This window comes from Pan paniscus, chromosome 3 (assembly GCF_029289425.2).
Source record: "Pan paniscus chromosome 3, NHGRI_mPanPan1-v2.0_pri, whole genome shotgun sequence".
NCBI classification, from domain to species: domain Eukaryota; kingdom Metazoa; phylum Chordata; class Mammalia; order Primates; family Hominidae; genus Pan; species Pan paniscus.
The window spans coordinates 46,730,241-46,755,481 of NC_073252.2; the positions used below are offsets into that span (position 1 = coordinate 46,730,241).

The following is a 25,241-nucleotide window of genomic DNA, read 5'->3' on the forward strand; positions in this document are numbered from 1 at the left end:
GGAGCAACTAACCCTTTAAGATTGCTAAATATTGTCTTCATGAGAAGTTGATAAAGAATTTTGGGTGGTTGATCTCTTTCCAGCTGCAGTTTAGCGTATGCTGAGGCCAGATTTTTTCAAGCAAAAGTAAAATACCTGAGAAACTGCCTGGCCAGAGGACAATCAGATTTTGGCTGGCTCAAGTGACAAGCAAGTGTTTATAAGCTAGATGGGAGAGGAAGGGATGAATACTCCATTGGAGGTTTTACTCGAGGGTCAGAGGGATACCCGGCGCCATCAGAATGGGATCTGGAAGTCGGAAACGCTGGGTTCCCACGAGAGCGCGCAGAACACGTGCGTCAGGAAGCCTGGTCCGGGATGCCCAGCGCTCCTCCCCGGGCGTTCCTCCCCAGGCCTCCCGGGCGCTTGGATCCCGGCCATCTCCGCACCCTTCAAGTGGGTGTGGGTGATTTCGTAAGTGAACGTGACCGCCACCGAGGGGAAAGCGAGCAAGGAAGTAGGAGAGAGCCGGGCAGGCGGGGCGGGGTTGGATTGGGAGCAGTGGGAGGGTTGCAGAAGAGGAGTGGGAGGGATGGAGGGCGCAGTGGGAGGGGTGAGGAGGCGTAACGGGGCGGAGGAAAGGAGAAAAGGGCGCTGGGGCTCGGCGGGAGGAAGTGCTCGAGCTCTCGACTCTCCGCTGCGCGGCAGCTGGCGGGGGGAGCAGCCAGGTGAGCCCAAGATGCTGCTGCGCTCGAAGCCTGCGCTGCCGCCGCCGCTGATGCTGCTGCTCCTGGGGCCGCTGGGTCCCCTCTCCCCTGGCGCCCTGCCCCGACCTGCGCAAGCACAGGACGTCGTGGACCTGGACTTCTTCACCCAGGAGCCGCTGCACCTGGTGAGCCCCTCGTTCCTGTCCGTCACCATTGACGCCAACCTGGCCACGGACCCGCGGTTCCTCATCTTCCTGGGGTAAGCGCCAGCCTCCTGGTCCTGTCCCCTTTCCTGTCCTCCTGACACCTATGTCTGCCCCGCCAGCCGCTCTCCTTCTTTTGCGCGGAAACAACTTCACACCGGAACCTCCCCGCCTGTCTCTCCCCACCCCACTTCCCGCCTCTCATTCTCCCTCTCCCTCCCTTACTCTCTGACCCCAAACCGCTTTTTGGGGGGTATCATTTAAAAAATAGATTTAGGGGTTACAAGTGCAGTTCTGTTCCATGGGTATATTGCATTGTGGTGGCATCTGGGCTCTTAGTGTAACTGTCACCCGAATGGTGTACATTGTATCTAATAGGTAATTTCTCATCCCTCATCCCTCTCCCACCCTCCCACCTTTTGGAGTCTCCAGTGTCTACTATTCCACTAAGTCCATGTGTACACATTGTTTAGCGCCCACTCTAAATGAGACTTTTTGTTTCATTCATTCTGTAAGTGTTGAATAAGCACCACCTAAGGTCAGGTATAAGTGGAAATTTGAAAAAGAAACTGCCCACTTGCCTAGCCAAGAAGAGGGAAACCAGGCAGGTGCACCTGAAGGCCTGTGAGTGCTTGATTTGCTGTGCAGTGTAGGACAAGTAAGATTGTGCATGGCCTTCTGTATTTAAGGCTGTGTTGGGAAGATTTCTTTTTCTTTTCTTTTTTTTTTCTTTTTTCTTTTCTTTTTTTCTTTTTTCTTTTCTTTTTAGGCAGATGAAAAGGGCTTCACAGAACAGGAATAAAAATCTAAATATTCAATAAATGAGACCTAGGAGACTACTGCAGTGACTTACAAAGTCCTAATAAAAAGATGTCTCTCCAAAATGGGGCTGCAAAATGTGGTGCTGCCTTATCAGCTCTAAGTTTTTTTCTTACCTGAGAAAGAGGGAACCTGATGCAGGTTCAGGGCTCCTGCCCCATGAATGCAGGCTGACTCCAAGATGGGGAGCTACAGGGACAATCCCAGGTCTTCTACGCCTCTTATTTAGGCCCTGGGAGCCTCCAGAGATGGCCACATCTTGACCAGCCCAGATAGAGGGAAAGATCACCATTATCTCACCTCTGTGTCAAATACCTAGATGCTGTCCTCCCTGAGCCCACACTATAGTTGCCAGCGCTAATTTAATGGGTAGTATACTGGTTAAGAGATGGACAGACCATCCTGGCTTGACTCTCAGCTCTGGCAAAGATGAGTGACTTGGTTTTTCCATGTCTCTTGGCCACACCAACCTTGATTTCTTCAGCTGTAGAATGGAATTTCTCAAGCTTGCCTCAAGGATTATTGCCCGAGGATTTGATGATATGGTAAGAGCTTCTCAGTGTTTGACCCATAGTAAGTGTTTGACGTTTCAAATGAATTGTTTCTTTCTACGACATGGTGAGCATTTGGTAGCCATTCACCGGTTTTCTGTTTCTTTGGATCATAGTTAAACTCTCCTTTTCCTTGTGGCACTACAATTTTCTGGTGGGGAAGAATCCTCACTTTCTGTCCTTCCCCTTAAGGATAGGAAGCTGATACTAGGCAGCAACTAGTTGGGGGATAGGAAGATTGTTCCAGAGAAATGCTGAACCACAGGGCTCCAGATCGCAGGACCCCAGTCTTAGCTTGCTGGGGTGTGGGGTGGGGGAGGCAGTTACTGAACATGGGTATGAAGTAGATGTCCATTTACTGAAATGTGAGGACCTGAGGCCTCTTCTATTGCTGTAGCCAGCATATTCCCCAACCTCTCCCCAAGAAAGGACAGATGGGGGTTCCCCCCTGGAGTAACAGGTCCAAAAGAAAAAACATACAGTGGGACTTCCAGGATCTGGGCCTGATCACCCAGCAGTCAAGCTCCCCGCAATTGACTAACACCCCCCTAACACGTAGAAATTCCAATCTGCAATTTAGTGAGGATGATACCTTTATTCTTCTTAAATACATCTCTTCATTTCCCAGAGCACCCTTTTTTCCCCTCCTCTGCACCTTTTTGTTAAAGACTGGAGTATAATGAAATACCAAGAGAGCATAACATGTGATACATAAAACTTTTTTTCTGGTTTACAAAACAGTTTATTCTTGTCCATACGTGCTTCTCTCCGAGGCTGGCTGCTGTCTGTTCCAGCCCGCTTCGCTTGGAGAGGCCATCTGCCATACCTGCTCCCCAGACGCATCGACAAGCACACCCAGAGTGTTATCTGCTAAGACCTAAAAGAGGGAGGAACCCCCTCTCCTCATCTAAGACCTAGCTTCTAAATTAGAGTGTGAGGGTCCATCTCCCCAGGAGGGGCACAGGGCCCAAACAGCCCAGCCATCTCAGAAGACAACACTAAACTTTGTAGGGGTCCACAGTAGAGGAGAGTAAGACGCCTGTTGTTTAATTTATTACAGTTCCTCAAAAGTGAAGTTGTGTGGGCGGGATGGCAAGAGCTGAGCAGACGAAAGCTGAAGGAATAAGGAAAGAGAGGAGGACACAAACAGCTGACACTTCCTCAGTTCTTGTCATTTGCCTGGCCCTGTTCTAAGCACCTTCTAGGTATTAATCCATTTAGTCTTGGCTACAACACTGTGAGTGACTAGTTTTGTCACCCCCATTTTAAAAATGAAGAAAGTGAGGCTCAGGGAGGTTAAGTAACTTGGCCACAGTTTGAAACTAGACTCTGATCACATGAGATAATAGTGCCCATAAAAAGGGAAAGCAGATTATATTTTTTAAAGGAAAGAGAGTAGGATATGGTAGAAAAAGATTGTTTGGAAAGGAATTGAGAGATTGATATAATGAAAAGAAGCATTCACATGAGAGTAACAGTATCAGGGCCCAAACCTTCATCTAAGGTACTTCAAAGAGGCCTAAGCAAACTTAGTCACTGGCGTGGTTCTAGTCTCCATGATGGCAAATACATTGTGTACAGCCCAACTCCACACAAAACTTAAATACCAATGATAGAGCAATCTAAAATTTGAAAAAAAAAATCTTTCAATTTGTCGTCTTCCCAGAGGGACTTAATCAAGAAACCAATCAAAGTACTTCCTAAGCCTAACTGTGTGCAGAACTCCAAAGAGAGCCCAGCCCTAAATCAACACTGTCCAGTGGAAATATAACATAATGTGGGCCTCATATGCAAGGTCATATGTAATTTTAAATTTTCTAGTAGCCATATTAAAAAGGTAAAAAGAAACAAGTGAAATTAATTTTAATAATTTTGTTTAGTTCAATACATCCAAAATGTTTTCTCAGCATGTAATCAATATAAAAATATTAATGAGGTATTTATTATTCCTTTTCTCAAACCAAGTCTATTCTGTAATCTGGCGTGTATTATTTACAGCACTTCTCAGACTATATTTCTTTCTTTCTTTTTTTTTTCCGAGACAATTTTGCTCTTTTCACCAAAGCTAGAGTACAATGGCGTTACCTCGGCTCACTGCAACCTCCGCCTCCCGGGTTCAAGTTATTCTCCTGCCTCAGTCTCCCAAGTAGCTGGGACTAGAGGCATGCACCACCATGCCTGGCTAATTGTGTATTTTTAGTAGAGACAGGGTTTCACCATGTTGGCCAGGCTAATCTCAAACTCCTGACCTCAGGTGATATGCCCACCTCGGCCTCCCAAAGTGTTGGGATTACAGGCATGAGCCACTGCACCCGGCCTCAGATTAACTATATTTCAAGCGTTCAGTAGCCACATGTAGCTAGTGCTATGGTAGTGGACAGTACAGATCTGCATTTCAATTAAGACACATATACAAGCATAGTTCACTAATGCACGGTAAAAAAAAGTATAGTGCTGAGTCGGTGGTAGAAATCCTAAATACTGCAGAGCAAAAGTGGTACGAACAGCAATCTCAGTGATAATGCAACCATGCTTGCTTTTCGTTGCAATTTGCTTACTTTCCTTCAGCAAAGTTTATCCATTTTTGCCAATTCAATAAATATTTACTGATAAAAACTTTCAATATTAGATTCTTGCATCTTCATAGACAGAGTTGCTTTTCACATTTAGAAAATTACTTATCAATGTTAAACACACGTTTTGATAACCAGTGTTGGAAAGAGGTGCAGACTCCCCATGTGCCTATTGATGGCAGAAATATTCACGGCCAAAGGGAAACAAAGGGCTGGAGACAATCACACACCTCATGTCTCCTAACTCCTGGGAAGTGCTGTCCCTCTGATTGAGCTCTTATTATTGCCTTCCCCACTAACCCTGTCCACTGTGCCCTGGAGCCCTTTGCAGGGTTACCTGCTCTGTCCTCCTCACAGAATATCTCCTCTACCTCCTTGTCCAAGCTACAACTTGGCTATTCTCTGATGACACTGTCTTCCCTGTAGCCCTTTTGAGTAATGGCTGCATATTCTCCCATAGTCCAGTTCTTTTCCTGTTCTCCAGTCTGGCTTCTGGATGACAGCCCACTAGTTTGAACTCCATACTGCTATAGTTCAAATCCCTTTTGACTTGTTACCTTGGGCAAATTACCTCCTTTTGTTCAGGTTCCTTGTTTGTAAAATGACGATAATAATGCCATTTGCTTCAGTGGGTTATTTTGAAATTGAGTGAAAGAAGGCGGGTAGCTTCCCTACACACTCAGTGTAGACTAGCCTGATGTGCATTACGGGTGATGCCATGACTCAGTGTGTGTTTCCTCATCTCCACATCTGGCTCTCATCCAGTGCTCCTGCTTACGGCACTCTGTCCCCCTCTTACTTACTCCCCCTTATTAACTGAAGACTGGCACTGATCTCACAGTTTCCTCTCCACTTCCTAGTCTCACCATCATCCTAGATGACTTCAAGTCACCTAGATAAACTGTCTCAGTTTCTTCACTCACATTTTTTTATAACAGATAATGTTACACTCAAGTTGTAACAGAACCAGCTTATCCAGCTCATGAAATGTATGCATTTCATCTCAACTCTGTATTCAGTGACATCCTGTGGGTATCTGGAAATCAGCCATGGTGAGAATATTTACCATGGAAATTGGCAAATACTAAAAAGCAGAGCACCTTTTTTTCTGAGAGCCAGACCACAGCCCTTCTACTCCATAGCGCCCATCATAACAATTTTTAAATACCTCCACTGAACAGCTTCTTCCTCTCTCTACTTCTTCCATATCTGATTTGAGCTTCTTAATTTATCATGTGAACCACTCTTGTAATAATAACCCCAAATCCCTGTTCCATTGTTCTTCCTGCTAAAATACTAAACCTGGTTTAGTCCAACCATATTTTCTGTCTTTGGAATCTACAGGGTGGCCCAAAAACCTGGAAATGGAAAAATATTACTTATTAATTTTAATGTATATTAATAAGCCATTTTAATGCTTCATTTCCAGTCTCAGTGGCCACCCTGTATAGCTGGGCTATTGAGCTCTTGCGGGAGGAGGGAGTGGACAGTCTCCCAGCCACATAGACTGATGTTGCACCAAACATTTTTTAGCTTCCAGACTTCCCTGGCCCTTAGTGTTACCCTTAACTCTCCATTTCTCTGCCTTTCACATTCTCTACTTTTTAAAAATCTCTGACTCCACCTTCACCTTATCATTCTTAGCACATGACCATACTTCTGCTTCCCAAAGAAAATGAGCAATTCCTTCCTTTTCCTTTTCCTCCTGTCATCAAATCTGCAGACATGTCATGCCTAAGTCCAGCTTTCCTCCTTTCTCTGATCTCAGTCTGCTTCTTCCATTTCTGCCCTGAATCCCGTCCCCTCCCCAACCCCCAAGGACTTCGCTCTATCAGTCACCTCTTCCCTCTCCTGTATCTTCAACTCCTCCCATTTTACTGGCTTCTTCCTCAAGCCTTTCCCCAAGGCTTTCCCATCTCAATTACCTCCTCGCACACGTGCCTCTGCAGAAACCACCCCGTTTCTTCCCTCCCCTCGGCAGCCTGTTCTTCCTGTTCTGCCCTCATGATGGCACCATCATTGTGTCACTAAAATCAATCTCTCCGACATCATCAATGGCCTTCCTTTGTTGGGAAACCTAATAAACACTTTATCTTATTTGGTCTTTGTTATGGGTTGAATGAGGTTACCCCAAAATCCATATTAGAAGTCCTAACCCCCAGTACCTCAGAATGTGACTTTATTTGGGAATAGGGTCATTGCAGACGTTATTACTTAGGATGAGGTCATACTGGAATGTGATGGGCTGCTCATCTAATATGACTGATGTCCTTATAACAAGGAGAAATTTGGAGACAGACACGCACATAGGGAGAATACCATGTGATGACAGGAGTTATGGAGTTGGAGTCAAAAAGCTATGGGAACTTAGGAGAAAGACCTGGAACAAATCCTTTCCTGCGCCTAGAGAGGGAGTATGGCCCTGCCACTACCTTGAATTCAACGTTTCGGCTTTTCAAAACTGTAAGACAATACATTTCTGTTGTTCAAACCAATTAGTTTGCAGTACTGTGCTACTGCAGCCCTAACAAACTAATACAGTCTCTTGGAGGCATTTGGCAAGGTTGACAATGGAAGCACTTTCTTACCCCTTTAGGTCTGTCGCCTTTCCTGTTGGGGGGTGTTCTCTAACAATTCCTCTCCATCTCTCTCTCTCTAGTTTGTCTTAAACATTGGTGTTCCTCAGACTTCTGACCTAGGCCTTCTTTTCACTTCACATATTCCCCTGGGTGGTCTCACCCACTTCCAGAAATTACTTAAATTACTGCTCATGCAGTACTGTGCTGGAAACTGTTTAACAACTGGCTCTCTGGGAAGAGGGGAGACTGGTTGATGGTTTTTGCTGATTTCTGTGGTGTAAATACTCCCTCCATGGCCAATTCCAAACTGCCAACAGTTTAACAACTGGCTCACAAATTTTCTCCAAATTTAACATTTGGCTTTCACAGGCCGACAACGTGGTACAGCCGACTCCAGCACACCTCTGCTTTTGTGTCAGAGAGAAGTAACTTATTTTTGTACAAAAGGTAAAATAAAAACACCTGCAGGCCCCCTTTTTTTCCTTAACAAACTGCTCTAGAAATAGAATAGCTGAAGCTTCTTTTATGCGTTCATCTGTTATTTCCATGTCACTGTGGTGGTGGGATTATTTTTCATTTATTTTTCTTGTATATGATTGAAATACTGTACCTTTGATCAGTTTTAGTTTTATGGCATGTTTTGCACCCATATTAAATCCAGTTTTTGTCAGAGGACGTCAATATTATTTTCTCAAAACAAGAAAATATTTCATTGCAAAGGAGACAAACAAAAAGGTCCTCAATACCAAAACTTTGAAATGTGATTTCTTGTACTTGGCAGTGTCCAAGTGGTAAACCCAAACAGTATTGGGTTTTCATTTTGTTCAGGAAACAGTCTTTGTCTGGCAGCGACTTACCCTTACATCAGGTGGGCCTTGCTCATTCATTCACTTAAGTATTTATTAAACACCAGTGGTGTGCCAAGTACTTATCTAGGTATCGGGTAGATTCTGATAAGTCAGTCAGGTCCCTGCTCTCAGGGAGCTTGCAGCAGAGATGGGGGCTGCAATAGAGAGTAAGCCAAGGAAATGAAAAAGGAAGTTGATTTCAGAGAGTGATGAATGCTATGAAGAAAATGAAGGCAGGGCAGTGTGATGGAGAGTGACCCAAGGTGGTACAGTTTGTACCTCTAACGACCAGGCTGTGACCCAGGTCACTCACAGATGCCCGTCATGTGATGCCACAGCAACTTTTCCAGGTGCTCGTTTCCTCCCACTTCCCAGTCTCTTGCCCAGCCGCGACTGCTTACAAATACAGCTAGAGGAATCTAAATGAGGTTCCTCTATCATCAAACCCAATCAAAATGCCAAGGAACAGAATCAGTGCCTGGCTGAAGGCAGTGGAACAGGGCCAGCCTGGAGTGGTTCTCTCTGAGGAAGTTCCTCATCTTGGTTTTAGGTCCATACCTTGTGACCTGTGAGCTAGGGGTTGCCAGTCCCTGACATTTCTACTGAGGACTTGCCTGTCTATATTCCCGGCCTGTATGTGTCTCTCGAGTTCCAGACACACAGGGCCAAGCGCCTGATGGATGGAAGTACGTTTTTTGGTGTTCCATTGGTATCTCAAATTCTACAAAACTTAGCGCCCCTTCTCCTCCCTGTTCCTCCCCATCTTCAGTCTATCACCTGTTCCTCATCCAGCAAATGATATTACCATCTTCCAAGGAGCTTCCCAGGAGTAATCCTTGACTCCTCCTCAACATCCAATTAATAATCAAATCTAGGCCAGGTACAATAGCTCACGCCTATAATCCCAGCACTTTGGGAGGCTGAGGCAGGTGGATCATTTGAGGCCAGGAGTTCAAGACCAGCCTGGCCAACAAGGTGAAACCTGTCTCATTTAAAAAAAGTTATTTTAAAAACTCAAATCTATTATTTCTACCTCTAAGTGTGTCTTGAATTTATCCATCTCTCTCCATCTCTGAGCTGTTACCTTACCTCAGTCCATCACGTTTTGTCTACGTTAACATGACCAGAGTCTTGTTCTTAGTCTGGTGAGGTCACTCCAGCTGCTTCAGATCCTTCCATGGCTCACCGTTGCCCTCATATAAAGTTGGCACTCCGGGACATGTGGCTTACGGGGCCCTCCGTGATGTGGCCCTATTTGCCTCTCCATTCTGTTCTCTCCCAGCCTCTCTGCCCCCATCTCTAGGCACCAACCACACCCTTCTGCTCGTCAATGGTGCCAGCTTCTCTTCTATCTCTGGTCTTTGCACAGACTTTTCCCTTCACCTGGAATGCTTTCTTCAATCCTACCCCACTCTCTTTAATCTAGATAAGGTTTATTCTTTTTGAATGTCTAGCAGTGAAACCATTTCCCCTGAAAAACCTTCTCTAACCAACCCCCTACCCTCAGCCCAAGGTCTAGATTAGGAGTCCCTCTGAATGTTTCCATAGCATTTTTAAAGAATTGCCTATTTACTTGTTCGTATCTATCACTAAACTACAAATTGTATGAGAACAGCCACTATCTCTGCTTTGTTCACCATTCATCTCCAGCAACTAGCATAATGCCTGGCAGAGTCAGCCTGCAACAAATATTTGTTGAATAAATTAACAGATGGCTTTATCTCCTTAAGTAAATCTTGCTTTTTTCACCTATTAAAACAGATGCACCAGCCAGGTGTGGTGGCCATGCCTGTAATCCCAGCACTTTGGGAGGCCGAGGTGGGCGGATCACCTGAGGTCAAGAGTTCAAGACCAGCCTGGCCAACATGGTGAAACCCCATCTCTAATAAAAATACAAAAATTAGCTGGGCATGGTGGTGGGTGCTTATAGTCCCAGCTACTAGGGAGGCTGAGGCAAGAGAATCGCTTGAACCCAGGAGGCAGAGGTGGCAGTGAGCCGAGATCATGCCACTGCACTCCAGCCTGGATGACAGAGACCCTGTCTCAAAAAAAAAAAAAACACGCACACACACACACACACCAAGTTGTAGAATTTAAAATATAACGTGCTTGTTATGGAACACTTGTAAAATACAGGAAAGTAATGAAAAAGTCTACCATCTAGCTCACCACATAATGACCATTGCTATCATCCTGGCATAATTCTCTCCTGTATATAAATATATATTCTCTTATTGTTAAAATTACACTATGAGTACTATTTATTTATTTTATTGTGGCAAAATGCGCAAAACATAAAATCTTGCCATTTTAAGGTGTGCGGTTTGGTGCATTCACCACACTCACATTGTTGTGCAAATATCACCACTATCTATCTCAGAACTTTTTCGTCTTCCCAAACTGAAACTCTGTACCCATTAAACAATAGTGCATCCTCTGTTTTCCCCTCCCTACAATTTATTTTTATTTGGGTTTGTACCAAACTGAAAATAGCTGCTTCTTCCTTACTTAGTTCAGATTAGCATTTCCATTTATTTAGCCGTGGTTTTGAGGATGCCATGGCAGATGCCATCCTTCCTAGAGCTCTTTGGGGCTGTCAGGTATTTCAGTCAGGGTGAATTCGGGTTGATAACATTTTAAAATCTCACTTTATTCTGAGGTTCCTAGTGTCAGAGCCCACCATATTTTTAGGGACTCCCAAGTTACAAACAAAAATATGGTGAGGAGGAATCACTGAAGTTTTAACACAAGAGACTTACATTTTGTTCAATTTCTATCTTTTAGTTTATTTCCTAAGCATAAAGAAATACTTTGAAAATTTTACATAGCATTATACATATTTAATTAAGCATGAGCACATCTTAAAACTTTAAATTTTAGATCAGATCTTTAATTCCTAGGATATTAAGAGGTACTGGCAATTTGGCCAGGTGTGGTGGCTCACGCCTATAATCCCAACACTTTGGGAGGGTGAAGTGGGCGAATTGCTAGAGCCCAGGAGGTGGAGGCTGCAATGGCCTGAGATCACGCCATCGTACTCCAGCCTGGATGATGAGAATGAAATCCTGTCTCAAAAAAAAAAAAAAAAAAGAAGAAGAAGAAGAGAAGTATTGGCAATCAGTGCTCCAGGAATAATTTCCTGACTTGAAATAAACCTACATGTAGACAAACTAATTAGGCCATTCCAAGAGTTGCTAGCATTGGTTTAATATATTTTCAGAGCATTCCAGGAAGCAGTGTGGCCAGCATTGCATGTTTGATACTTCAGAAATGTATGACAGGTGTTTCTCTTACCCAGGTCTTCTGTTTTCTTAGTTTTGCTCATGTAAATATTTATGAACATCCTCATCTTTTTGAGGGAAGGGATTATAGATCATTCTAATTCCATTTTCTAGCATTTGGTACCATTCTAAGCACGTGATAGGCACCCATTTGGAGCATTTTTGGCTTGACAGAATATGCATTTAGAATTGTTCAAATTAGAGGTGTCAATGATGGGAAATAGAATACTATATAATTCTAAGTCATTTGACTTAAATACAAAAGAATGATTTTCCTTGGTGGGGAATGGTGAAGGGAGGCAGGAGTTAAGAAGAGGAGAAGAGATCCTAAGTCATTTATAAACTTCTCTGGAAAGACAGGTGTGTGAAGACTTTTTAAAAAGTCATTCACCAAATTGTGTGTGTGTGTGTGTGTTTTAAATAGACTTTATTTTTTAGAGCAGTTTTAGGTTCACAGCAAAATTGAATGGAAGGACAGAGATTTCCCATAAACCCCCTGCCCACACACATGCATAGCCTCCCTCATTATCAACATCCCCACCAGAGAGGTGTTTGTTCTAGTTGATGAACCTACACTGACACATCATTATCACCCAAAGTCCATAGTTCACGGCAGGGTTCACTGTTGGTATACATTCTATGGGTTTGAGCAAATGTATAATGACATGTATCCACCGTTATAGTAACATACAGAGTATTTTCAGTGCCCTGCAAATCCCCTGTTCTCCACCTATTCATCCCTCCCTCTCTGCATTTCCACCCCCAGCCCCTGGTAACCGCTGATCTTTTTACTGTCCCATAGTTTCGGACGATCTATTTTTCAGACAGACACAGAGCTGTCTTTCCCTTAGTTTCTATTCTATCATTTCTTTCTCCCCATCCATCATAAAAGGCTATGAGTTTTTTTAAGTGTTGAACACCATCCTACTTGTCAAGTTAAAACATAAGCTCCTGGCTGGGTACAGTGGCTCATGCCTGTAATCTCAGCATTTTGGGAGGCTGTGGCAGAAGCATCACTTGAAGCCAGAAGTTTGAGACCAGCCTGGGCAACATAGCAAGACCCCATCCCTCCACACACAAACACACACACACACACACACACACACACACATACGCACACACACACAAGCTCTTGCCAGAATTAGAGCTACAAATTGCCCTCAGGTTCCTAGAAGATCAGTCCTTCAATTAGATTCAGATTGAGATGCTTCCTCTTTTAAACAATGATTCCCTTTCTATCATGCCCAATAAGAAAACAAATAAAAATTAAACAATACTGCCTGTAATCTCAGCTACCCAGGAGGCAGAAGCAGAAGAACTGCTTCAACCCGGCAAGCAGAAGTTGCAGTGAAGTGAGATCGCGCCACTGCACTCCAGCCTGGGAAACAGAGCAAGATTCTGTCTCAAAAACAAAACAATGTGATTTCCTCCTCTAAGTCTGGCACAGGGAAATGTTAAGAAATAGGTCCACCAGGAAAGAAGGAAGTAAGAATGTTTGACTAGATTGTCTTGGAAAAAATAGTTATACTTTCTTGCTTGTCTTCCTAACAGTTCTCCAAAGCTTCGTACCTTGGCCAGAGGCTTGTCTCCTGCGTACCTGAGGTTTGGTGGCACCAAGACAGACTTCCTAATTTTCGATCCCAAGAAGGAATCAACCTTTGAAGAGAGAAGTTACTGGCAATCTCAAGTCAACCAGGGTGAAAATTTTTAAAGATTCACTCTATATTTTAATTAACGTCAGTCCGTCATGAGAATGCTTTGAGAAAACTGTTATTTCTCACACCTAACAATTAATGAGATTAACTTCCTCTCCCCTCATCTGACCTGTGGAGGAATCTGAACAAGAGGAGGAGGCAGTGGGCAGGTTTCCTTATCATGATGTTTGTCATGTTCAGTGTGAGGCCTCACAAAAAAAAAAAAAAAAAAAAAAAAAGGCATCCTGGATATAACTGAGAGCTCCTTGTACAGTAAATATTAATAAAACAGTGATTGTAGCTGAAGGATAGAACTGCTTGGAGGGAGCAAGTGGGTAGAATCGCATCAAACTAAAGAGAGTATTTCTAGCCAAAGACACAATGATAGATTGAAGGATATTTATTCTAAATATAGAATATGGGTGAACGAGATCTGTGGACTTCTGGGCTCCAACGTTAGATTCTGATTTTAGCAAGCTTGTCAGGGGATTCTGATATTGAAAGGCTGTGGCCTTCACCTGAGAAACCTGCCCTAGGGAGCCATGAAAATTTGTCCTGTCTTTCAGAAGTGCTATCAGACATCAAATGGAAGTTAAATCGTATCTTAACAATTACTAGGATGGGCGCAGTGACTCACACCTGTAATCCCAACACTTTGGGAGGCTGAGGCAGGAGGATCACTTGAGCCCAGGAGTTCGGGACCAGCCTGGGCAACATAGAGAGACCTTGTCTCTATTTTTTAATAATTTAAAAAGAAAAAAATACTGAAAATATTGTATACACCACTGAATTATAATAATGCGTATATAATGTATATATTCATTATGAGGAATATTTGATTATTTCATATATTATATATTTTCCTTCTGTTTATCCAGTTATGAAGTATTTAGAACAATTCATCAGTAATTGGGGCTAAATTGACAGAATAGTAATCAGAGAAAATAGAAAAAGACAGATGGGTTATCTTTGAATACCAGGTTGGAGTTGTTTATGGGTTTGTTTTTTGTTTTGGGGGTGTTTTTTTAGACAGAGTCCCACTCTGTTGCCCAGACTGGAGTGCAGTGAAACAAGCATGGCCCACTGCATCCTTGACCTCTTGGGCTCAAGCAATCTTCCCACCTTAGCCTCCTGAGTAGCTGGGACCACAGGTGCATGTCACCACACCCAGCTAATTTTTTTATTTTTTGTAGAGACAGTCTTTCTGTGTTATCCAGGCTGATCTCAAACTCCTGCACTCAAGTGATCCTCCTGCCTTGGCGTCCCAAAGTATTGGGATTATAGGCATAGCCACCACACCCAACCTAGTTTCTATTTAGACTTGGCCCTTTCCCACCAGTCATTTGTGTCCAAAAGATCTCATAAGTGTAGACAGGAAACTGTCCTTTGCTCATCAGTTTTCTTCATCCTGTGTCTAGGGGGATGGTCGGTGGGGGAAACTGGGGTTATCCAAGTTCCTCTGAAACATCCTCTGTGAGCCCAGGGATGGATGAGGCACCAGCCGCCAGCGAGTCAGTGTGCAGCTTTCCAGAAAGGAAGTCATCAGCCAGTCAGCCGGCCCTGGCAGCCAGCACCCGGCAACCCTGCTGTCTTGTGATAAAGAAATGGTCTGCCTGACAGGATGGTGTGGATTTTTCTTTTTTCTTTTTTTTTTTTTTCTTGAGACAGGATCTGGCTCTGTCGCCCAGGCTGGAGTGCAATGGCGGGATCTTGGCTCACTGCAGCCTCTGCCTCCCAGGCTCAAGCCATCCTCCCACCTCAGTCTCCCGAGTAGCTGGGACCACAGGCACACAACACCACGCCCAGCTAAGTTTTCGTATTTTTAGTAGAGGCAGGGTTTTACTATGTTGTCCAGGCTAGTCTCAAACTCCTGAGCTCAAGCTATCCATCTGCCTTGGCCTCCCAAAGAGCTGGAATTACAAGCGTGAGCCACTGTGCCTGACCAGGGTGGATTTTTTCAAGTGCACATGTTGTGGTCCCAGAAGCTCTGATGGTACCAAATTCAAAGCGAAAAAAAGTCAACGGTTCCCACCCATCCTACCTCCCATGATGGCAAGAGGAAATCACCACACTGCAGATACAGTCCATGTAAAACAAATTGCTATGGATTTTGAAAGTGAACCTTAAGAGAACTGCACTATGTTTTCTTCATTAGAGTTCTCTGGTAATTTCCAGCTTTTTTTTCAGACAGTGTCTCGCTTTGTCGCCCAGTGTCACCCAGGCTGGAGTGCAGTGACGTGATCTTGGCTCACTGCAACCTCCGCCTCGTGGGTTGAAGTGATTCTCCTGCCTCAGCCTCCTGAGTAGCTGTATTTTAGTAGAGACGAGGTTTCACCATTTGGCCAGGCTGGTCTCGAACTCCTGACCTCAAGTGATTCGCCCATCTCAGCCTGCCAAAGTGCTGGGATTACAGGTGTGAGCCACTGCACCCAGCCAGTAATTTCAAGCTTCTGAGGAGCCCTTTGAATTGTTAAATAACTTGTAGCTATGTCCAACATATCCATGTTCAGTGTATGTTCAATATTTCTTAGGAAACCTGCCCTTCGTTGTTTTCTTTGTGGTAATTCATGAGCCGGCAAATTTGACATGTGTTACAGAATATACCTTTTCTCTGCTCTCCTACTTCATAACCAGAACTTAATTATCCTGCTTTAGTCACATAAATAGCTAACTAAATAAATATATGCGATTTCAGTCTGCTCACTGTGAAAATAGACCTTCTAAATGATCTCTTCCACTTGCAGATATTTGCAAATATGGATCCATCCCTCCTGATGTGGAGGAGAAGTTACGGTTGGAATGGCCCTACCAGGAGCAATTGCTACTCCAAGAACACTACCAGAAAAAGTTCAAGAATGGCACCTACTCAAGTAAGAAATGAAAGGCACCCTAGAGATGTTCCAGCCCCAAAGATATTTGAATAGGTTGGACTCGGGCACCAATCTAGCAAGTCCTACGGAAGTTGGATAAAGCTGAAAATACTGAAGCATTTCCCAAATGGGAAATCCTAAACTCAAAACTTGCTTTTTGGTTTTTTTTTGTTTGTTTTTTCTTTATCTGACATTGCTAAGTAGCCACAGAATGAAAGATAAATCAGTCATTCATGATCTAACAATGACCTTCAGTGCTCTAAAAAACTACGGAGTCAAGGAAAACATGAATATATTCCTCATGTAAAATTAAAATACAGACATATAAAGGGCAAAACATGAACATCATTCATACCTTGAGGTCCGTCCCCCTCCCAGAAATAACCCCCAGTATGCCTTGGTTTAGAGCATTAGGCAGGAGGGCCCTGAGTCACTCCAGACAGTCTTGGCCACCAAGCAGCATTCTCTTTTTGTTTCCTCTGTGGCTTTTGCAAACACAGGGCTAGCTCAGCTACCCATTAGTATGTTTTCAGTCACTAAAACAGTCTTCCAGTCTTCAAATTAGGATGACATTGTCACATGGGGCTTTAAAGCAAGTGAAACAAGGAACCCCCCCCTTTTTTTTTATTTTTTTGAGATGGAATCTCACTCTTGTCGCCCAGCCTGGAGTGCAATGGCGCAATCTTGGCTCACTGCAACCTCCGCCTCCCAGGTTCAAGAGATTCTCCTGCCTTAGCCTCCTATTCATTATGAGGAATATTTGATTATTCAGTTCCTGTAGGGTAAAGATATTACCCCCAATCATATTATTGATTATTGAGTAGCTGAGATTACAGGTGCCTGCCACCACAACCGGCTAATTTTTTGTATTTTTTAGTAGAGACAGGGTTTCACCATGTCGGCCAGGCTCCAGGCTTGTCTCGAACTCCTGACCTCAGGTGATCCACCCACCTCAGCCTCCCAAAGTTCTGGGATTACAGGCGTGAGCCACCACTCCTGGCCACAATCCTTTTTTAACTATGAAATATATTTTTATCTGAAGTTTGATGTTTATACCCAACTGAGGGATGATGTTCCCATATCTCAGTTAAAGAAATAACCTGCTCAGATACTTCAAGCTCTTCTTTTGACTTTTGAAAATAAATGATCTTGAAGTTACTATACTTTGTTTGGGTTAGTTAACATTATTTAAAGTATATTATTTTAATTAATTATCTTTGTAAGATTTTACTGTATACTACCTGGAGTTCAATGTATCAGATGGATTTCAAATTTATATACATTTTTTATGTATATGGTACAGAAAAAAATGTGATCCATGAGAAATCAGAAAATAGCGCATATGCTAATAGCTAATGTTGTCCTCTAAAAAACTTTTTTTTGCATTTTTAAGAGGGGGATCTACTCTGACACTTTAATAAGTGTAATTAATTATTGACTGGAATTTGGCATGAGGCAGGGCCATTTCAGATCCCATTAAAGGAATGACACATACCAGAGAACCACAGAAGTAAGGCCACATTTGTAATAAATCATTATAGCTCTGCTAGGAGAAGACCCAGTTGTATTAGGTAATTAATGGATTTGCTCTTAAAACACATGTCCCGGAAGATATAGGTGAGTCTTGGGGGGTCGCATTAAACATTATACCAATGTATCTTACATTTCTAAGAAAGTTTTACTACTTTACAGGATCTTTCTGTTACCAAAATGGTAGGTTTCCAACTCCAGGACTTGGCTTTCATAGTTCCTACACGAGGGGAAATGCCTTCCTTTGCTAACTATGCAACCAGGTTAGTTAGTGTAAGTCCAGCCACCCTGTTGGCAATGCTAAAAGGTACAACAAACACAGAATTTTATTTGCATTTGTAAACATTTGATTTCTGGCTCGAAATTTTCAGTTTTCATGGGCACGTCATGGAAACAGAAATCTTCTGTGTTTAGTTTGGGCACCTACTCATTGTAGTGACAAATATTTCAGAAGCCAATAGGGGATTCCACAAATTGTTCTGAACCTGTGGCTGAGACTGGTAATGGCTGAGTGACATGGGGACATACCACAAAAGAAGAGGTAGCAAAAGGCTGCTGAGATAAGGACATGTTCATTGCTTAGCTAGTGGCCTGCACCCTTAAAACACATGTCCCAGGCTGGGTGCTGTGGCTCACGCCTGTAATCCCAGCACTTTGGGAGGCTGAGGCGGGTGGATTACCTGAGGTCAGGAGTTCGAGACCAACCTGGCCAACATAGTGAAACTTCATTTCTACTAAAAATACAAAAATTAGCCAGGCATGGTGGCGGGCGCCTGTAGTCCCAGCTACTCAGGAGGCTGAGGCAGGAGAATTACTTGAATCTGGGAGGCAGAGGTTGTGGTGAGCCGAGATTGCGCCACCGCATGCTAGCCTGGGCGACAAAGTGAGACTCTGTCTCAAAAAAACAAAAACAAAAAACAAACAAACAAAAAACAACAACAACAAAAAAAACAGGTGTCCCAGAAGATACAGGTAAGTTTTCTAACACAGGTCCTCTTGTATGGTGTGTTCCACTTAAGTAGAAGATGACAAAAACATTTGTCATGAGAATATAGACTCACATTTTAAACCTGTTTGAGCAGGAAAAGGAAGCAATGTTACAGATGTAATTCTGGGTGTGACTGCAGAAAGGATGACTCCCTTATTAAAGTAATCATCCTGAGTGAGCTAACTCTTTGTACTTCCTCTTCTCCTCCTGTTCCCCTCATCACCCCATTCTTCCGTTGCCTACACCCAGGCCCACACTGGATGCTGACATAGACTTACATGGTACAGTCCAAGGGAAAGATCTGCCATTTTTTTCAATGTGTCGTCTTGGTTATCTTCATTCCAAGGATCTCTCCACTCTTTATACAGTAAGAGATGAGAGTCTGGAAAGGATTGGGAATAAGATAATGAATTGTAAGTTTTAAATTGTTCTTCGTATTTTGGGGAAGGAGTAGGCTAGGTGGTCCTTCTGTTTTTTTTGTTGTTTTTTTTAAAGTAGATGTGGCCAGACGTGGTGGCTCACGCCTGTAATCGCAGCACTTTGAGAGGCTGAGGCAGGTGGATCACTTGATGTCAGGAGTTCAAGACCAGCCTGGCCAACACAGTGAAACCCCGTCTTTACTAAAAATACAAAAACTAGCCGGGCTTGGTGGCGTCCACCTGTAGTCCCAGCTACTCCAGAGGTGGAGGCAGGAGAATCACTTGAACCCGGGAGGTGGAGGTTGCAGTGAGCCAAGATCATGCCATTGTACTCCAGCCTGGGCGACAGAACAATACTCTGTCTCAAAAAAAAAAAAAAAAAAAAAAAAAGAGAGAAAAGAAAAGAAAAAAAGAATGGATTTGAACTCAGTCGTCAATAGCCTCTATTCCAGGAGATGTTACAGTTGATTATGTTATAGGGGGTGTATAACAGAATTTCGAGCTATGTAAATTCCAAGTGCATTTGGAAGAATGAAGAAATGGAGGAAGGGTAAAGTATGAGTGCAAGCATTCCAGGTTTTTTGAAAATGCTATAATCTTTGTTCAGGGCTAGTACAAAGTGCTATTTAGCTGTAAGGGTTTTTTGTGATTTACAGACAGTTTTCACATATGTCATTTCAACCTTGGTTTTATGGCGAAGGCATGTGATGGTGCTTGTCCCAGGACTTTAGATCCATATCTGAGGTTCCTGTCGGGCAAAGATATTACCCCTGATCATATTATAGTCTATAAGTGGGAGAGTTGTGCCTGGAGCTCAAGTCTTATGATTTCTGATCCAGGGCACTTCCTACAACATGATTTTGCAATATAAAAGCCTATAATGTGTGACTAAAGCAGGTCACTCACTCCTTGTAACAGACTCTAGTAATGGTACTGCCACCAAACGGCTGCGTGATATGGGGCAAAGACTTACCTTATTTGAATCTCAGTTTCCTCCTAGAAAAATGAGGGTGGAGGTTAAGCATAGGCTGATGATCCTAAAGCCTCCATACTGCCCTAAACTGTGGCTCTAAGATCCAGTAGAATGCTGGGTCACAGGACTCTAGGGAGCTTTTCAAACCCAAATGTCTGTCATTCCTTGATGGTAGGCAGCAGATTATGGAAGTGGGTGACACAGCAAATATCAAAATACCTAAAGCAGCTTGCAAGAGTTGTTTCTGCCTAGTGGTCTTTATAGTTAATATTAAATAGTTAATTGTGTTTTTTTTTTTTTTTGAGACAGAGTCTTGCTCTGTTACCCAGGCTGCAGTGCAGTGGCACAATCTCGGCTCACTGCAACCTCCACCTCCCGGGTTTGAGCAATTCTGTCTCAGCCTCCCAAGTAGCTGGGACTACAGGTGCATGCCACCACACCCAGCTAATTTTTGTATTTTTAGTAGAGACGGGGTTTCACCATATTGAGCAGGCTGGTCTCGAACTCTTGACCTCAGGTGATCCACCTGCCTCAGCCTCCCAAAGTGCTGAGATTACAGGCATGAGCCACTGCACCCAGCTTAAATAGCTAATATTTAATATTATTCTATAGTTATTCAAGTAATTCAGGCCAAAGACTTAGAAACAAAACAAAAAGCCACTTTTAAGGAGAAAGGGTGTAAGTTTGCCAGATAGATAGAGATCTTTCTTTTTTAACTACAAGAGTTCAGGAATGAATTACTCTTTAACAAACGACTATAGATATACATGAAAATTGGAAGGACTTATTATGCATATGATAATCAATTTAAAGACAACACTTAAAATTATATTGTTGCCACTCTCAAAAAGTGGTAATAGAACAGCTAATAGTTTAAAAAGCAGAGTACAGAAGTTCCCAAACTTATGGCACCTTAATATCGCAGAAAACTTTTTAAAGCATGCCTAGGCCACAAAAAATACCTGTATTTTGATTATTAAATTGTAAGGTCTACACAACCTAATAGTAATAGGTCCAATAGTAATGCTGTCCAATAGATGTTGATGTTTTTTTCCTTGCAAACTTAAAAGATCCTACAGTGCCTCTGTAAATAGCACTGCCTGGTTAGAGTTGAATTTCAGATAAATAATTTTTTTCATGTTAATTATTTTTCTTTTCTTTACTTTTTTTTGTTGTTTTTTTGTTTTTTTGGTTTTTTTTGAGACAGGGTCTCATTCTGTTGCCCAGGCTGCTGTGCAATGGCATGATCATGGCTCACTGCAGCCTTGACCTCCCTGGGCTCAGGTGATCCTCCCACCTCAGCCTCCCAAGTAGCTAGCTGGGACTACAGGTGCTTACCATCATGCCCGGCTAATTTTTGTGTTTTTTGTAGAGATGTGGTTTTGCCATGTTGCCCAGGCTGGTCTTGAACTCCTGGGCTCAAGTGATCCGCCCGCCTCGGCCTCCCAACGTGCTAGGATGACAGGCATGAGCCACTGCACCTGGCCCCTGTGCGAAGTATTTCTTAATGGTTACATAGGACATACACTAAACATTATTTATTGTCTATATGAAGTTCAAGTTTAACGAGGTGCCCTGCACTTTTAGTTGCTAAATCCTGCAGCTGTACCCATGCATTCACTGGTGCTCCCCAGCTTGCCTTGCACAGAGTTTGGAAACCATAGTCCTATAACTCTAGGCCAATTTTTTAATGTAAAATTTGATTCATTTTAAATTAATAAATCATATACAGGAATTTTTTAAAAATTGTTTTAAATATAATTAAAATTATCAAAATATTTTTTAACTGAACTTGTGACTAGAGATATTTAGATTATGAAGAGTGGGGTTTATGCTAACTAATGACAGTCTAGCTATGCATGTGGAGCACTGAGCTATAAATTGTGGCTTCCCCAATTCTCCTGATGTCACTTGAACAAAACCTAAGTGTCAGACTAGAGCTTCTGGTATCTTCCATGGGATTTCATTCAACAGCTGGAGCAAATGAAGTCAGATTGATTTTTTTTAATTTGTCCAATTTTGTTGTCTCAAAAACATAATTATAATCATTTATTAGAACTAGAATTTCTTCAGTTTAACAACAGAAATAGTTATTCATTATGAAAAGCGAATCTGGAGGCCTTCATTGTGGTGCCAATCTAACCATTAAATTGTGACGTTTTTCTTTTAGGAAGCTCTGTAGATGTGCTATACACTTTTGCAAACTGCTCAGGACTGGACTTGATCTTTGGCCTAAATGCGTTATTAAGAACAGCAGATTTGCAGTGGAACAGTTCTAATGCTCAGTTGCTCCTGGACTACTGCTCTTCCAAGGGGTATAACATTTCTTGGGAACTAGGCAATGGTGAGTACCCCAGGGAACAATTCATTAATAAGGAGATTCCCCACTAGCATTATTTCTTTTCTTTTCTTTTTCTTTTTTTTTTTTTTTTTTTGAGACAGAGTCTCGCACTGCTGCCCAGGCTGGAGTGCAGTGGCGCCACCTCGGCTCACTTCAAGCTCTGCCTCCCAAATTCACGCCATTCTCCTGCCTCAGCCTCCCGAGTAGCTGGGACTACAGGCACCCGCCACCGCGCCCGGCTAATTTTTTTTTTTTTTTTTTTTTTTGCATTTTTAGTAGAGACGGGGTTTCACTGTGTTAGCCAGGATGGTCTTGATCTCCTGACCTCGTGATCTGCTCTCCTCGGCCTCCCAAAGTGCTGGGATTACAGGCGTGAGCCACCAGGCCCGGCTAGCATTATTTCTTATGACACTTTTTTTTTTTTTTTTGAGACGGAGTCTCGCTCTGTCGCCCAGGCTGGAGTGCAGTGGCGCCATCTCGGCTCACTGCAAGCTCCACCTCCCAGGTTCGCGCCATTCTCCTGCCTCAGCCTCCAGAGTAGCTGGGACTACACGCACCCGCCACCACGCCCGGCTAATTTTTTTGTATTTTTAGTAGAGACGGGGTTTCACCGTGTTAGCCAGGATGGTCTCTATCTCCTGACCCCATGCTCTGCCCGCCTCGGCGTCCCAAAGTGGTAGGATTACAGGCGTGAGCCACTGCGCCCGGCCAACACTCTTTTTATTATTAGCAAATATACTTCTGCCTGGGCACATTCTTGCAAGTGCTCAACAATGCAACTTTTGGAAGTGCATGTGGCAGAAACTCCTACTGTATTTATTCCAGAACCTATTATTGCTAATCCCAGTTTATGTTACATTTGAAGTGAGAACCAGTTGGAGCCAGCAACGTTCCCAGCTCCAAAGTTCCCTTGAGATTTTCAGAATCACTTAACCCTATTATGCTTGGCAAGCTGGACTCAGCAAAACTGGGAAGTCAGCAGTTTGTTTTATTCATCCCTTCCTTTCTCAGTTTCTCAAATGTGTCAGTTAATCTCAGTAATCCCATTGCAACCTTCATTACCTGCCCAAGCGGTCTAGAACTTGCCAGTATAGAATCCTACGTGGGTCAAGCTCCTGACTGTCTCCTTCTTCACTCTTTTTTTGCAAAGAACTTGTAAATTTTAACTATAAGTATTCATGATTCGCCACATTTATTCAAAACATAGAGTGCTTTTTCCACATATCAACCAATGGAAATAAGGATTAAATGGGAAATGAAATGTAGTAATAGGATAAGCACAAGTCTTCTTCCTGCTCAAACTTTTTTTTTTTTTTTTTTTTTTTCAGACAAGATCTTGCTCTGTTACCCAGGCTGGAGTGCAGTGGCGTGTTCATAGCTCAATGTAACCTCCAACTCCTGGGCTCATGCAATCTCTCACACCTCAGCCCCCTGATTAGCTAGGACTACACTATGCCTAGCCAATTTTTTTTCTTTTGTCTGGTTGTGTTGCCCAGGCTTGTCCCGATCTCCTGGCCTCAAGTAATCCTCCTGCCTCGGCCTTCTAAAGTGCTGGGATTATAGGCATGAGCCACTGTGCCCGGTCTCAAACCTTTTTTTCCAAAGTAAATGAAGTTATTAGATATGGAATATAGTCTAGTTCCCAGATATCCATATCCATTGGTTTATTACCCTCATTATTAACTTCAAATTGTTTAATAGACCCTCATATCTCAGTTATACAGTTAAAATTTTTGTTTTGTTTTTCTGGAGTATCTTATTTATAACTATGAGTTTTACTTTACTTATTTATTTTATTTTTTGAGACAGACGCTTGCTCTGTCACTCAGGCTGGAGTGCAGTTGCGTGATCATGGCTCACTATGGCCTCGACCTTCTGGGCTCAAGTGATCCTCTCCCTCAGCCTCCCAAGCTGAGACTACAGGCATGCACCACCACATCTAGCTAATTTTTTTTTTCCCCATGGAACAGGGCTTTACTATGTTACCCAGAGTGGTCTCAAACTCCTGGCCTCAGGGAATCCTCCTGTCTCAGCCTACCAAAATGCTGGGATTACAGGCATGAGCCATAGCGCCAGACCTGGTTTTACTTTTCTTGACTTTGAATTACAAGTTTTTGTAATTTGGAAAATGTTTTGTTGCTTTTATATACTGCTGTATGTTTGCTTTTAAATACAACATTTCTCGATATATATTTTGAGAATTGCTGTCTTTCAGAACCTAACAGTTTCCTTAAGAAGGCTGATATTTTCATCAATGGGTCACAGTTAGGAGAAGATTTTATTCAATTGCATAAACTTCTAAGAAAGTCCACCTTCAAAAATGCAAAACTCTATGGTCCTGATGTTGGTCAGCCTCGAAGAAAGACGGCTAAGATGCTGAAGAGGTAGGAACTAGAGGATGCAGAATCACTTTACTTTTCTTCTTTTTCCTTTTGAGACAGAGTCTCACTCTGTCAGCCAGACCGGAGTGCAGTGGTACAATCATGGCTTACTGCAACTTCGACCTCCCAGGCTCAAGCAATCCTCCCATCTCAGTCCCACAAATAGCTGGGACTACAAGTGCACATCACCACACCTGGCTACTTTAAAAAATTTTTTTTGTAGAGATGGGGTCTCCCTGTGTTGCCCAGGCTGGTCTCTTGAATTCCTGTGCTCAAGCCATCCTCCCACCTCAGCCTCCCAGAGTGCCAGGATTACAGGCATGAGCCACCACACCCAGCCACCACTTTTCTTAAAAAAAAAAAAATTCTCTCTGGTAGACAATCCTCAATAGTCCACATGTTATTAAACAATCTGATGCCTGAATACATGATTTACCAAAAAAAGGAAATTTTGACGGGTTCAGAATATCAAGGGATCTGAGGCAAATGTCACCTATGATAAAAT

The 25,241-nt window shown here is 43.0% G+C and overlaps 1 protein-coding gene across 1 annotated transcript in view; it reads left to right on the forward strand.

The window, feature by feature from the left end:
• Window positions 1–272: 272 nt before the first annotated feature.
• Window positions 273–25,241, forward strand: part of HPSE (heparanase) — a 42,465-nt gene continuing 17,496 nt past the window's right edge. Inside the window, exons 1-5 of the mRNA XM_003832244.6 lie at window positions 273–945; window positions 13,092–13,237; window positions 15,979–16,104; window positions 22,185–22,358; window positions 24,571–24,739. Of these exons, the coding sequence (XP_003832292.4) occupies window positions 572–945; window positions 13,092–13,237; window positions 15,979–16,104; window positions 22,185–22,358; window positions 24,571–24,739 (989 nt within the window). The 5' untranslated portion in view covers window positions 273–571. The remainder of the gene's footprint in view (window positions 946–13,091; window positions 13,238–15,978; window positions 16,105–22,184; window positions 22,359–24,570; window positions 24,740–25,241) is intronic.